At 47.2% G+C, this 15,219-nt stretch overlaps 2 protein-coding genes across 2 annotated transcripts; one reads left to right on the top strand and one right to left on the bottom strand.

Annotated features, from left to right (window-relative positions):
• Positions 1 to 395: 395 nt before the first annotated feature.
• On the bottom strand, positions 396 to 5,249 carry N7468_007115 (BTB domain and ankyrin repeat protein; the record flags this gene model as incomplete). The annotated part of the gene is made up of 1 exon (XM_058476411.1): positions 396 to 5,249. The coding sequence occupies one exon, from the start codon at positions 5,247 to 5,249 to the stop codon at positions 396 to 398; it is 4,854 nt and encodes a 1,617-aa protein (XP_058329301.1).
• A 1,677-nt stretch (positions 5,250 to 6,926) lies between these two features.
• On the top strand, positions 6,927 to 7,430 carry N7468_007114 (uncharacterized protein; the record flags this gene model as incomplete). Its single annotated transcript, XM_058476410.1, has 1 exon — positions 6,927 to 7,430. One exon carries the CDS (start codon positions 6,927 to 6,929, stop codon positions 7,428 to 7,430), a length of 504 nt encoding a protein of 167 aa, XP_058329300.1.
• Positions 7,431 to 15,219: the final 7,789 nt, after the last annotated feature.

Below are 15,219 nucleotides of genomic sequence, written 5' to 3'. Positions count from 1 at the left end.
TTGTGTTCGAAAATGAAGTTGTTACTGAATGACGTGGCTGGTCACTTGGCATCTCGCAACGTCCAACCCCGATGAGCCAAGCAAGTTTAGGTAATAGTATGAACAGTGGGCATAAAAATGGTATTGTGTATCTCAAAATGGGCGTCAGATAGTCTACAATATCGTGAAAATTTCCAGGAGTATCTATCGACACGAATAATTCTATAGGTATTCTAAGTCATCCTGAAGAAATGAGTTTCAGAACCGAAGCAAACGTAGCAAATTTCAACCGATGCAGAGACATGATAGTGATACTGACGTGATCAACATGCAGTTGAACCAGAAACAATGGGGGAAGGTCGTTACTAGTATGCAGGCACAGCCCAGCTGGAAAGAAAAACCTCCAGTATAAGGGCCTAGGGTTTCCCCCTGCCTCTCCCACCTCCCCGACGAGCATTTCTACCAGACCCACTGGCAGGATTGCCTTTTCCAGTAGGCTGATTGCCTTGGTGTGGCCTCGGGCCATTCGTATTCTTCTGAGACGTGGCGGGATCAGAAAGTTGAGGAGCACTATCGTTGTTGGAGCTCTTGTTTCCACGGCGCTTGCGAGAACTGCCAGATGCATTTATGGCTTTGCCTCCCCTACCTTCTTTACTTCCACGTTGAGGTTCTGGATCCAAGAGGCCCTGTATGCGCTTACTTTCTTGGTCCCACCATTGTTGAAACTCTTGTTCACGCTGAATTTCTTCCAGATTATGCTTTGCTGTGGCTGCTTCGCGGATTTCATTCTTTTCGGTTTGCTGCTGCTCTAGGATGGCTGCCAAGGAGAGAGAAGAGCCAAAGGATGGAGACCGTGGGCTCGAATGATGAAGATCAGGGCGAGGGATGTGACGGATCGATTGAATAGAGGGTTGCGGAGATGTTTTCGGCAGCGATTGTGGAGATGAAGCCGCGGGGCCCGAAGAAGATGCTTTGGCGAAAGAGCTTTGCGATTGCGCATTTGCCGATACACTGCGAGCTTGGGATTGAACAGGGGTGGTAGAAGGTTTTTCTCGAGACGGTGATGATCTAGCGACGGTTTGCCTGAGTGTCATCGGCTTTTGAGTTCCCTTAGAATCCATCGACGGGTCATTGTCGCTGCTCTGGCCTGGCAGAGGACCCAATTTCCCAGGTGTGGTTGAACCGGCCGGCAAGGAAGATAACTCCCAGGGGTTTCGAGAAGCATTTTTAGCCTTTTGTTGTGCTGCAAGTTGGTCCTGTAATTGCTGCTGTTGCTGCATCTTCTTCCTCTCTTTCTGTGAAATCTTTTGTGTGAAGGTACCGCTCGTTTCCCGACGTCCGGCCATGCCCAGCGTGAGATTCGATACACGCTTTTGTGAGCTCTCCCCCATAATGTCCTTGAGATCTTTCTTGTCTTTGGAGATAGGAGAGCCCCACGGAGCTGGTGGTGCCTTCGGCTTTTCTTGAGCACCAACTGACCGTGACTGAGAAGGAGGATCGGTAAGTGATCTCTCTGCTGGAGAAGACATTTTCTCATCTAGGAAAAGACGGTCCCCAATAGACTCCGGCTCGGGGATACTTGTTCCTATGGCAGGCGAGTCTGGATACGAGCTACTGTCAAGGATATTTTCGCCAAGGCTCAAACCACGCTGTCCAGATTTGGCCCGGCTGGGAGCGGGGGCGGAAGGTGCTTCCTCGTCCATCTGGAACATGAGATCTCCAGTTGATTGCTTCGGCCGTAAGGTTGGACTTGTAAAGGGGCTTGTAGCCTCCCTGACAGCCTTCGACTTCCCCTTCTGCATAGACGGGGACACAACAGATTTATCACTCGCAGCGGTTTTAGGCCGCAACTCGTAAGATTCAATTTGGCCAAGTCGCGACTTCAAGGCCATAGAGTCGATGCGTTTTCTTTTGTCGCTCTCAACGGAGCTGATGATCTCCGGGTACTTCTCGAACACATATGCTTCTGTATTGCGCCCACGTGAGATCGGAAAGTAAGAAAGTTGATTGTCACGACAAACAGCGTCGAGTTCTTTGAGAAGATCGTCAGCAAGACCCTCTAGGTACCTGTTTGCAAGCATAGCCTCGAGGTCAAGACAGATATATTCAAGGGCCGCATCCTTGAACTCCCTGATGTAGATTGGAGCGACCGAATTGAGAAGATAGGCTATGTTGCGGTTGTCGACAAACCGCCCAATTGTCTTTTGACAAATTTGTGAGAGCCTGTCAATCATCAACTCGTTCGCTACATACATCACATCCAGCACCAAGTCAATAAAATCATCTAAAGTGTTTGTGCGGACTTCGTCGAACATTTGCTCTTCGGTGTCGGTATATATGTACTTCAACACAAAGTCAAAGATTGATCGATCGATATGTTTGAGATCAACATGGACAAAATCGGAGCGCTCAGCGCGGCGTGTCGCTAGCCATTGACCGGCGGAGAGGCCATGAAACAAAGCCTCGAAAAAGGGACATCTTTGACACACGATATGGCTGTGGACTTTGACAGAATCCCCGTTCAACTCAACCACCACGTCGGCATCTTCAAAGAACGAATCATGGTTGATAGCAAAGGCCATATCATTCTTCAAGCTTGGTACAGGCTCAATCATCAATCTCGCTGCACGTTCCAGAGTTGGTAACCCAAGTTGTTGAGCAAGGCGCATGACTTCAGATCGCACCTGCCGGTGAAGAGCCGTGTTTTCTGCGAATGTTCTTGCTTTGTGCCAAACGTCTAAAATATTGTCTGTGTAGAGGAAGAATGCAAGATTCATCACCGTCAAGAAATCGAGTCCTCGAAACTTGATCTGAATATGGCCTTCTTTGTCGTACTCGATCTCCAAAACATCAGACACAGAGGAATAATATGTCTTCCGGAACTCTTCCAGAGCTTTCCGAAGAACAGGGCTGCGTCCATTTAAAAGAAAACGATGGACTGGAATCCGCAAATCACATGTAGAGCTCACTAGCCATATAGTGCCCTCGGTATATACTGACAAAAAGTGATTCTCGACATGGGAAGACATCATGATTGATCTTTTCATCGCCATCGCAGACGATAAAGCCAATAACGACTCATCAAGAATCAGATCCACCTCGTCTGGCCCTGGAATTATGAAAGGCGAAAGAGGCAAAATATCGTCCAAAAGTGTGCTTTCGTTGACATGGATTTGTTCTTTTGTCACGTCATACTCACGCTGGGCGACAGCATAGGCTCCAAACGCATTGCTGCGTACAGCAACTGCTCTTGAGAGACCTGGAATACGAGCGAACTTGAATTCCTTCGAGCCGTCTTCTTTTTTCTTGGCGCGTTTTTCCTTTTTCCAAGCCGAGCCCGAGGTAGTGCAAATGATGATAGATCCATCCTGCCCCACGTCCACGTCAGAAGCAGCCATGTTAGATCTCTTGACAGACCAAGCCCTCACTGGAGTTGCCAGTGAATTGCGAATCTTCGCTGGATTTGTCGTCGATGTGAATGCCGCTGAGTTTTCAGGCTTGTTGACTTCAACGGTGAAAACATCACCAGAACTTGTTAGAGCGCAAATGGTGCTGCCTCCGCAAGAAAGTTTGGTGATGCGGTTGACAGAAGCATCGTATCTGGTAGCCATGAAACTGTCTCGAATGAACCTTGAACTGGCCTCGAGAGGAAATGAGAGTTTGGTATATCCATACTGAGAGAATACCCACACCTCATTATTCTGCAAGAGCACAGCGGTCGCCCGATCAATAGCAGATACCATCTGGATAGGAGAGCTGAATTGAGATGCTCCGACGCGGCGAGGCGTAGTCTGAAATTCAAGCGAGCGCGCATCGGAATCAACCAACCCGAGTTGCCCTTCGTTCTTACCGAACGTGTAAAGACCGGAATTGCTAAAAACCACGGAATGGATCGAAGAGGCAGCTGCCCCGATGATTATTTCTTTCTTGAAGGGGTTGAAGATCTGACGCGGAGTCGTCTGGATGGGAACATCATTCTTGTTATTAGTCCTCGGCAGACCATAGCCAAGTTGTCCGAACTTGTTGCTTCCCCAGCTGAAGATCTCACCATATTTAGTGATAGCCAGACTGTGATCTTGACCAAGGGCTACCGATGAGATCTTCTTGCCTGACAATGGTCCAGTCTCAATACAGACAAAGGCGAATCGCGTGGTCTCATCACCTGTTCCTAAACGGCCGCCAGGGCCAAAGCCGCTCATGAAAAGATTGGCTTCGGGATCATCCGTGATGACTGCGGTATGGAGTTTGGACATCACGACATTTTGAATCTTCATCGGTTTGTTTTTGATGAGCGTCGGGAGCTCTTGCGACTGCGCAGTATCGAAACTCTCTTCCACGGTAAGACCTCGCGTGCGTCTTTCGTGGTATTCGCGATAAAATTGATGAAGAAGATGATCTGGTCGTTCAAGATTGATCCTTTCCGGAAACTGACGGTCATCCTGGTCACCGAGGCCGAGATTCAAATTTTTATTGCTGCCGAAAGTAAAGACTTCATCAGCCGAAAAGTCCGTTTGGCCCTTTATAGCAACTGAAGCCGTATAATTCCCATCTTCATGAGCATCCACGATGCCTGGACCATCGATTGAATCTGCGTCACTGCCGGCAGCATCTAAAACCATGGAGCTAGGCCATCCTGCGATCTGAACAGTCTCCTTGATATCACGTGCGCTAATAGTGGCTCCATAGAGATCAAATGGACTGTATCCCTCGCGGTCTTTGATTTTGATCAAACTTCCACTCGGATGGCCGGCATTTCCAAGCTTGTTGAAACTAGTAGCGTCGAATGCGTCCTTCGCCATCAATGCCTGCGCAACGGTTGCATTACCAGCGTAAAGCGCACGATGAAGTGCAGTCCATCCACTTTCCCAGTCCTGGGCATATATGTCAATGAACGGGATGTCCAACAGGGCATGCGCGAACGCGGCAGCACTCGGCTTTGTGGATGACGCGACATGGTGAAGCAGCGTCCGTCCCAGGTGGTCGCGGGCATTGATGTCAGATCGAGATAGAGCCGCAGAACCCCTTTGTCCGATTGATCGCTCCAGAAAGGATGTCCCGGGTGATGATCCGGCAGCTTTCTTGGCTTTGGATAGGTTGGGAGACGTGGCGATAGAGCCCGGGCTCCCAGCTTTTGCCGACAGACTGGTTGCGCCTATCACGGATGGGCCGGGAACTGTAGCTCGCGGTCTGGCAACCGTAGTGTTTGCGAGAACCCGCCGGAAGCTATCCACATCATCTTGAATGAAGAATTCCCAAAGCTTGCTACTCATGTGCCCGGATGTAGTTGTTCCGCAGAATCTCCTATCAGTCCCGAGCCAAAGCGTCGCGGTCACCACCTCGGGGCTAACTGCGACGAAGGCGCTGGGCGACAAGAGAATTCTGCCTCAGAAAGAGGGAAAGGGGGGGTCGTTTCACGAAGAACCGACGCGTCCTTGATCGCCGAGGCTGGAACTCTTGTGTGCGCAATGCGGCCGGGTATGGAATGTGTGGGTTCTGGATACGGCAGAAGGAAGTTCGGGGGGGGGCGACGGCGAAAGCGGCGAGCACAACGGATGTCAGCTCTTGAGGACGTGTCAATAAATGCAGATGGGCTCAAGAAGTAAATATACTCTTAGTAGGTTTTAGAACAGTGAAGAGGGAGTGAGAGGGAGTGGAGTGAACAGGTTTATCAAGAGCCCTCCCCGATTCCCCGATTAGTATCGCGGATCGTGGAACCATGCGACTGACCAATGAACGATCGCAGGTCCCTCCATGCCCCCAGACGACAGGTGCGGGTCAACTGGCTGGGAAGCCCGTGGGGGAGCGATAGGGCATGACAAGCTCCATCTTACGTGAACGTCGAGTTTCTAGGAGCCTCGTGAAGTGATCCACGTGGGGTTGGACCTTCGGGTTCGTGGTCCACACATCTCTTCTGCAATATTGTTGCAACGATAAGCTCGTGGGACTTAGTGTACGCCTACCAGTCTGTCGAGTAGTGAATAAAAAATTATAACCCCCTTCCCCAAAAGCACATGCTTTCAGACGCTCTCGGGCCAGGGTGCTAGCTACGTCTTGTGGCGAAGCTGCACCTCAACTGCAGCACGGAACTCTACGTAATTTGAAGATATCTACCGTTAGTTGTTAAGATCTATATGTCAGTACGAGGAAGATTCCCATAATCTGATTATCTGTGTACCAAGGCAGCACATCATATTTTCTTGCTGGGTTTGGCATCCGACTGCTGGCCCACCACAACTTGCTCAACTTCCTCGTTGCTATCTGAATCCGAGGCTGCAACCGTTCTCGTCTTTCTTTTCTCTCTGTGAAAATACATTAGCGTTCGAGAATGCGCCCGTGGATTGTTTGGTTTTCTTCTCACCTTCGATGAAGGACAATGGCAGTGATAAATCCTGCCCAGAGGAGGAAATAGAAAACAAATGTCACTGGCCACCCTTTCTTCCATTCCGGCGCGCCATAGGGACCAGCAGTTGGGAATATCAAAAGTGGTACCCAGATGTTGAAGGAGTAGCCGAATGTCATCATAGAGCCCTGAGGGGTTCGAGTCAGTACTGGCGGTTGGATTGAGCACCGGTAACACCTACCAAAATAAGAGCCCTCTCCTCAGAATCATCTTTGACAATGGTATTGACTTCCGAGTATAGGATAGGACTCAGACAGCCCTGCACCCCGAAGAGGTACCATGCAACAAATCTGTAATTTTTGCCGCGTAAGTATACCTGATTGTACGGTAGGATAGATGTCATGAACTAACTTTAGTCCCTTTGGAATCTTCCAAATGATCATGCAGAGGGTAGAGAACAGCACTGCTCACCTTTACAACTATCTACGACTTAGGGGTACCTTTGAGAAAAGGCGCCTTTAAGCTCTAGTTCGACTGAATTTTCATTGCTGAAACTATTCCGTACATATCTCCAACTCCCTACCGCCTTCCGGGCGCCCCTTGCCTAATGGCGGTTGCGTTTTCCACCCCGCTGCGTGCGATTCCGAACCCTGGTTCTGACTTCACGCGGCCCCCTGACCTCGAGTCACCCACCAACTTTTCCCCTATCAACCAGCGTCCTGCTAAAAGAGCGAGCCATCAGGCACCCCCGCTTCAAATGGGTGGCAGCACGCAAGAAAACAGGCCTGGGAAGGCCTCTAACACCCTCAAATCCCTACTCGAGGACGCCGAGAAACACGCCAAACTAAGACAAGATATCCTTATATCCTTTGCCGCGACCGTCGATAGATTTGTGGCCAGCCAAAAAAGCCCGGAAAGCCGGGCCTTCGCACACAGCTTCAGCAAGTCCTTTATCCAGTATATATCCACCAAGCATTTTGCCACAACCAGCGACCACGTCCCCATCCAAGCCAGTAACAACCCTATCCGGAACGACTCAGCCACAACCAACTCTGCCAAGTCGGTCTTGTGGGCGGGAATTGTGAAAACCCCAAAAACTCAGGGGCTCTGAGGAGTAGGTCCCAACAAGCCACAAACACTAGCTTAGCTCGAAGCAGGTCTACAGCCTTCTCAGGACAGCAAGAAAACTGCCAGATTCTTATCACTCTAAGACCAGAGTATATACAGACACAAATGATCTCCTACCAAGTACAAGACATAATCTACAAGAAAGTGGAGGGTCTTAATACCGCCTCTACAATCCTGGATGCGCGGGAAACAGCTACAGGTTGGGCTATATATCCTGCGGATATAGCTACCCAGGACCTGATCGTATCTTAGGAAATGGTGGTGTGCCAGACAGTCAGAGGCATCTCTGCCAAGGTGCCCTAACTCTAGATTAACTATACTGTCTAGAAAGTTCCTAGCACAATTACAGCCTATGATGGCTTAAAGTTCCAAGTAGAAGAGACTAACATCGCTGAGAAGGCCTTAGCCCAAACTAAAGCCCGGCCTATTAACTGCCGTCCTTCGAGACATAACGCCGACTTCTACGCTAGACTTACTACCTAGATTATCTCCTTTATACACAAAGTAAATCCCTTCCGACTTTTCAGTATTAGTGCTATCTCGTAAAAGATCACTAAGAAATTGTCTATTAAACATCATAATCTAGGATATCAGGGCTACTACTTTCTTTCCCACTATTACCAGAGCCTCCTATATAGCAGGTACAGCAAGCCACTCCAGGGACATACAAGACCCTCAGAAGAAAACTATATTAAGGAGGCACACTATGCCAACTGCTATAGCCCCTATCCCTCGGATTATAAGAAATACCTAGCTATCCCTAGGCATATCAACAGAAGGCTTATCTATCTCATAAAAAGCGAGCTTACAGCAGCTCAGCACTTTAGAGACAGGATATACCAGGATACCTATAAATTCCACAGAGAGAATCCAAACCTAGATTCTTAGCTTAACTTAGAGATACAACAAGCCATCTCCCAGCTAGACACCCCGGCCACTTTAAACCTAAGGAAACATAATATAGAAGGGATAGCCCAAAAAGAATAGCAAACTGCCTTTGCTAGACCACACCGCACCACGGTATCCAGAAATAATATAAACAAGCTAGAGCTTCAGAACCAGCAATACTCTATACTCGCCGTTAAAGATAAGATAGAGACTAACAATACCCTTAACACTAATACCTAATATTAGAGCAACCAGCACTAACAAAGGACAGACAGTGTCATTACTATATAACAGGCTGCTAGGACCTCAAAATCCTATAGGCTAATATAGAGAAAATATCCCCTTACCACATTACTACACTTCAGCTTATCTGTAAAGAGAAGACAGATATCATCTATATCTAAGAGCCTTTTATCTTTAACAAGACTCGAATTTTGAACCATCCTAACTATGAGTACTTTTTACTTATAGATTCCTGGGATACACTAGAACAACAACCCCAGATCATGACCTATATCCAGAAGGGAAGAGGCCTACAAGCCCAACAATACTGTTTTGTCTATAGCCGGGACCTACTCTGGGTCATAATAGACAGTATTACAATACTAAACATCTATAGGCAACCGACCACCCCAGAAGTTATAGACTATCTTATCACCCTAGAACCCCCAACCCAGTATCTTCTCAGAGATGACTTTAACTATAAGCATAATATATTCGAACCAGAGACCTCTAGCATATATAAAGACAGGGAGATAGCTTACTAAGCTATGGATAGTGGAATAGATTATATAAGGGAGGCAGATATACCTACCTACCAGACTAGATATATCCTAGACCTCTCCTTCTCTAACATCCTATACACTTCTATAGAGGTCCAGACAGATCTTTACTTAGACTTTGACTATAAGACCCTTATTACCACACTAATAGACGGCAAGGATATCCTGAAGACACCCCCGATTATACTAGTGAACAAACAGGATCTGCCATACTTAGATAAACTAGTCTAAGCCGGAATAACAGCCCTAGAGTCCCCATAAGATCTCATAATCTCAGCTAAAGTAGAGGATTTCGCAGAGTATATTACTAAGACAATCACTAACAGCCTCCTAGCCCTAACAAAGCCAGCTAGATAGATATACTCGGCACCATAATAGACCGATGACTACCGCCAGCACTATTAGGAATAGCTATAAAGCCACCAAGATAATAATCTAGAAAAGATCCAAGAAGTATAATATGCCTTTAAAGCTGTAGTACACCAGGCTAAAAAAGACTACTAGAGACAGATTATCAATAAGATAACAAGTGACCAGGACCTCTATAAAATGATCAGCTGGTATAAACTGGAAGCCAGACTTTGGTCGCCGCCGCTAATCATAAGGAATCGTACCATCGAGGACACTACCAGGAAGACTAAGGTACTATATACTGCAGTACTAGAACGCTTCAACTCGATAGATAATCTACTAAAAGATCCTATCCAAAGCTGGGCAGCGCTAGGATAACTACTATAGAACGCCAAAGTCTCTTTAGAGAAGATAGAAGCAAATATAATAGACATTAGTAGTATATCGCCAGACATTAATAAGATTACAGTTCGGTATCTAAAAGCCTGTTAGGCCTCTATTACAGACCTATTATATATCCTTTATATATAATACTTAATACTAATATACTTCTTTTAGGTATGGCAGAAAGCGGAGATAACCATGATCCCTAAAATTAGAAAAAAGGACAAATCTTTAGTACAATCTTAACACCTAATCACCCTCCTATCCTGCCTAGGTAAAAGCCTCGAAAGGATTATTATACACCAGCTAGCCTAGACTGTTCTAATATATGATATCCTTAGCTTATAACACATAAACACCCTCCTAAAACAATCTCTAATAGATTTAGTAGCCTTACTTACCCATGATATCAAGATAACACTTTCTAAAGATAAATCAATCTCTATCTTGACTATAAATGTCCTTGGGGCCTTCAACACCCTACTAAAAAAACAGCTACTATTATACCTATTACAGCAAGAATAGCCTAAAACCTTAATAAGGCTAATAGATAGCTTTCTTATAGAATACTGGGCAAGGGTACACCTAGAAGACACTATAATACCACTCCAACAGATATAATACAATACTCTATAGGATTCCCCGTTATCGCTAATCCTCTATCTGCTCTACCTAACAGAACTACATGTTACGCACTACCTAGCGAGTCTCGGTGAGTGGGTCCTCAAAGGGTGATACTTCTCTTGGTCACTCTGCACGCCAAGGGTGTCTCGTCACTCTATTGCAATGCCTACCGATCACACACGGCAACAGGCCTTAGATGCTCAAGTCCTTAGAGGTCTTGCTTAGTAAACGTGGAGCTGCTGAGGGCGCCGACGAGGTCAGGTTCTTATGGATCTCCCCTTCGTCGTTAGGTTTGGATTCGAGACAAGTATGAACAATGAACCGTTGTCGTATTCCAATCTTGTGGTTCCTAAGTAACAATGATGTAGAATCAAGAAGAGATTGATCGCGAAGAACTAAATACATGGTGCCAAGTGAGTGTCCTTATATATCCAGTCCTTCCTGTCACTGATGTGTTCGGGACACATCGCTGATGCGCTCCGCGCATCGCTGATGTGCAGTGCACATCGCTGATGAGCCACTGTTGCCTTGCTGCCTTAGACAGCTGTTCCTGGCTCCTTCATGCCAATTGGTCGGCTGCCATACCTGGCTCCCTTGTCACGTGTGTGTCAATCTTGACAGATCGGTTGGTCGTGGTTGACTTATTTTCTTCAACCGAAGTGGGTCCGTAACATCATCCCCTCCTTCAGGGTCTTTGTCCCCAAAGACTTAAATAGCGTCTTCCCCTTTGGTGAGTTCCTGTTCCTCATGTTTCTTCACCTATTTCGATCATCATGGTGTGTCGTTCCTCTGTTCGCAAAAATAATCTGACGACGAGAATCGAGGAGGAAGGTTTCAGGGCTGTAATCCCTTGTGAACGCTGCGTCCGTCTCAAACGAGTGTGTTTCCGTGCGGAGTGTTCCGACAAGTGTCTTGGTTGTATCGCTGGTGGTGGTCGGGCGAAGTGCGTGATGTCGAAGCCGACATATTCTGACGCCGAATGGCGTAAACTGGTCAAAATGCAGCAAGAGATTGCTGCTCAACGAAAGAAAGCGTTAGCTCAAGTTATGCGCCTTGAGCAACAAGAAGCTTTGTTAAGAGAGCGTGCTGGTGACTTTATCGCTCGTGAATTTAAGGAGATTTCCGAGTTGGAGGATCTCGAACGTCGTGAAGCTGAAGAGCTTGCTCGTATCGAAAAAGAGCGTGTCGATACGGAAAAACAAGATTGTGGTGCAGAGAGCGTTCGTGCCGCTGGCGAGGTTTCTCAATCTGCTTCTTCCGATCCTGGTAGGATCCTTGCGGCTACGTCAGAGGGTCCTACTCTGACGCAGATTCTTGCGTCTGTCGATCCGTCCAGTCCCGTAAATTGGGACGACATTGATTTCGACGCTTTCGCTGCTTCCGTTGGCGAGGTAGTCTCTTCGCCGCGCGATAATATTGTTGAACCAGCTGGTGGCAGCCCCTCAGGTTCGAAATAGGTTCCCATGTGTTTTCCGAGGTAGGGTACCCTTTCCATTTAACCAAGAGCTTCTGCTGATTATCCATCCATCTATCCCCTAGGATAGCTTCGACTTCGTATTCGTCCTCTGTTTCGTCTTCCGCGAGTTCAACGTTGGTTTCAAGGGTTGCATTTTCTGGTGCGGGTTCGAGTAACGAGATATGGAATGTCGGGAATATTCTTTTCATGCTTTCTGGTAGTTTCAAGCGATAATTGACTGGTCCGATTTTCTTTTCAATTTTAAACGGTCCGAGTTTCAGGTGGTCGAGTTTCGAGCTAGGTCGCTTGGTTTTGATGTTTCGTCGTAAGAGGTACACTTTCATCCCCTCTTTTAGGTCTGGCCCTTCCGCGTGGGTGCGGTCGTAGTACATTTTCATGCGGTAGTTCATGAATTCAATGTCTTTGGCGAGTTGTGCATGTAGTTGTCTGATGCCTCGAGCCATGAGTCGTGCGTTTTCGGCGACTGGTTTCTTGCCGATTGCTTCTCCTAGCAGTGTCGGGTTTCTTCCGAATACTGCAAATGCTGGTGTTTCACCGGTCGTTGAGTGGACGGCGTTGTTAAACGCGAACTGTGCAATAGGTAAGAGTGCTGCCCAATTATCTTGTCGGTAGTTGACGTAGTGGCGTAGCCATTGTTCAACTGTTTGGTTTGTTCGTTCTGTCTGTCCGTTGGTATGCGGGTGATAGGCTGTTGAAAGTCGTAGCTCTATCCCTATCAAGTCTGTAAGTGACTGCCAGAGTCTCGAGGTGAATAGTTTGTCTCGATCAGATATCATGACCCTGGGCGTTCCGTTGGTTGCAAAAACGTGTCTCACAAGCAGGTCTGCCATTTCTTCTGCTGTGATCTGCTCCGTGGTTGCGATTAGGTATGTGTACTTCGTGAGTTTACACGTCACTACCATAATCATATCTTGTTCGTCCGACTGGGGTAACTTGGTGATGAAGTCAATGGTGATGACTTCGAACGGTGTTGTCGGTGCTTCGACAGGTTGTAGCTCTCCATACTGCATGTGTCTTGTTGGTTTGTCTCGTTGACAGGTATCGCAGTTTCGTATGTATTTCCTGACTTTTCTGTGGATGTTCGGCCAGAAGTAGTTCCTTGTGATGCTTTCGATAGTCTTTTCTGCTCCCATATGTCCTTCCGCTGGGGTGTCATGGTGGTTTTTGATCGTTTCTTGTCTCAATTTTTCGGGTACGTAGATCAATCCGTGTATGATGACAAGTCCGTTTTCTTGGGTCATCTTTGCTGGTGCGGTTTCCAAGATTTTCTGGATGGTTCCGTCTTTAGCTGTCTCTTCCTTGAGTTTGGCCGTCCATTCGTCTAGGATTTCACTAGTTGCTGCTAGCTGTTGGTGGTTGTGAACAATATTGCCATATTCATCCATTCGTAGGATGGCTGGTGATGCTTCTTTGACTCCTTCTTGGTAGTCAGGTCTTCTGCTGAGCGCGTCTGCTTGACTGTTGGACGTTCCGCTGCAGTGTTCGATTCGGTAATCGTATCGGGACAGTTCTTCTGCCCATCGTGCTTGTCGTCTGGTGAGCTCCTTGGTAGTGGTGAAGTATGTCAGATTTTTGTGATCTGACTTCACTACTACTTGGTGGTTTGCTCCTTCCAAGTATGGTCTCCATGTCTTGAATGCCATGACTATTGCCAATAGTTCTTTGTCGTAGACATCGTAGTTTAATTCGGCTGGTGTCATCTTTCTGGACCAAAATGCAATTGGTCGATATTTCTGTTCGTTATCGGGTTGCGTGAGCCTGGCTCCTAACGCGTAGTCCGATGCATCTGTCTCCATGACATATGGTTTCTGTGGATCATTTCTTGCGAGTATGATTCGTTCCGAAAATAATCGTTTAAGTTCGTTGAACGATTGTTTCGCTTCGTTGTTCCATTCCCACGGCTGGTCTTTTTTCGTGAGTTCTGTTAGGCCGTGTGCCTTTGCTGAAAATCCTCCGATCCATCGTCGGTAGTAGTTGGCTAACCCTAGGAATTGTTGCACTTCCTTAACCTTGGTAGGTCGTGGCCATTCCAGGATGCTTCGTACTTTTTCTTCTTCCATGCTGAATCCCTCCTTGGTGATGACATATCCTAAGAATCCAGTTTCTTCCGTGTGGAACTCGCATTTCTTGAGTTTCAATGTGACTTTCGCTTCTCTGAGTTTCTGAAGAACGAGTTTGTTGTGCTGCACGTGTTCTTCCTCGTTGTTGGAGTAGACCAAGATGTCGTCTAGGTAGACAACAACAAAGATATCTAGATATTCCCTCAGAACGTCTAGAATGAATCTTTGGAATGATGCTGGTGCGTTGGTCAATCCAAAGGGCATAACAGTATACTCGAAGTGTCCAAGTTCTGTTCGGAATGCTGTTTTCCATTCGTCCCCTTCTTTGATTCGTAGCCTGTAGTAAGCTTCCGTGATGTCGTACTTGCTGTATATCTTAGCTTTCCCAACAGTATTTTGGATGCTTTGAATCAAAGGCAATGGGTGTCGATCCTTGATCGTGGCTTCGTTCAGCTGTCTGTAATCGATGCACATTCGTTGCCGTTTCGTGGGGTCTTCGTGTTTCTTCGCAACGAATAGGATGGGGTATCCTGCTGGTGACTTGGATGGTCGTATGTATCCCTTCTTCAAGTTTTCGTCGATATATTCCTTCAAGAGACGTTTGTTGTTCTCGTTGAGTTGGTAAATCGGCATGAACTTGGGTTCCATCCCTGGTTTGAGTTTGATCTCGTGGTCGTACGGACCGTGTTCTGGCAGTGTGCCAATTGGTGGTGGTGTGAACACGTCTTCGAATTCCTTGTATTGTTCAGGTATCTGTACCTCTTCCTCTGTCCCACAGAGGGCCTTCTGTCTTCGGCGTGGTCAATTACCACGTAGTTGTCAATTTCATCGTCTGACATCGCGACTTCTTCTGTGACATAGGCATCCATTCTCACGATGGTATGCGGGGTCCTACCTCCCGAGGACCGAGGACTATGCTGGGTCTGCTGCCTGTGCATGTTCTCTGGTGTGTCTGCCTGCCCAGGGCTAGACTCCCTAAATTTGGCGGTTTTCTTAGGCTTATCCGTCGCCTCGCCGTTCGTCGTTCGGCATTCACATCGTGTGAATCTGAGTGTGTGCGTTTTCCAGTCGATTTCGGGGTTGTGTCGTTTCAACCATGGACTTCCTAATAGCACATCGTACTTCCCTAGTTCTGAGATGATATCGAAATTATTCATCTCGAAGTGGTTTCCGAGCTGCATTGGTATCCATCCTGTTTCGTATTGT

This window comes from Penicillium chermesinum (genome assembly GCF_028974085.1).
Source record: "Penicillium chermesinum strain IBT 19713 chromosome Unknown utg000005l:1.0-4115287.0:1.0-4118363.0, whole genome shotgun sequence".
Classification (NCBI taxonomy): Eukaryota; Fungi; Ascomycota; class Eurotiomycetes; order Eurotiales; family Aspergillaceae; genus Penicillium; species Penicillium chermesinum.
This window is presented reverse-complemented; position numbering and strand designations above follow the sequence as displayed.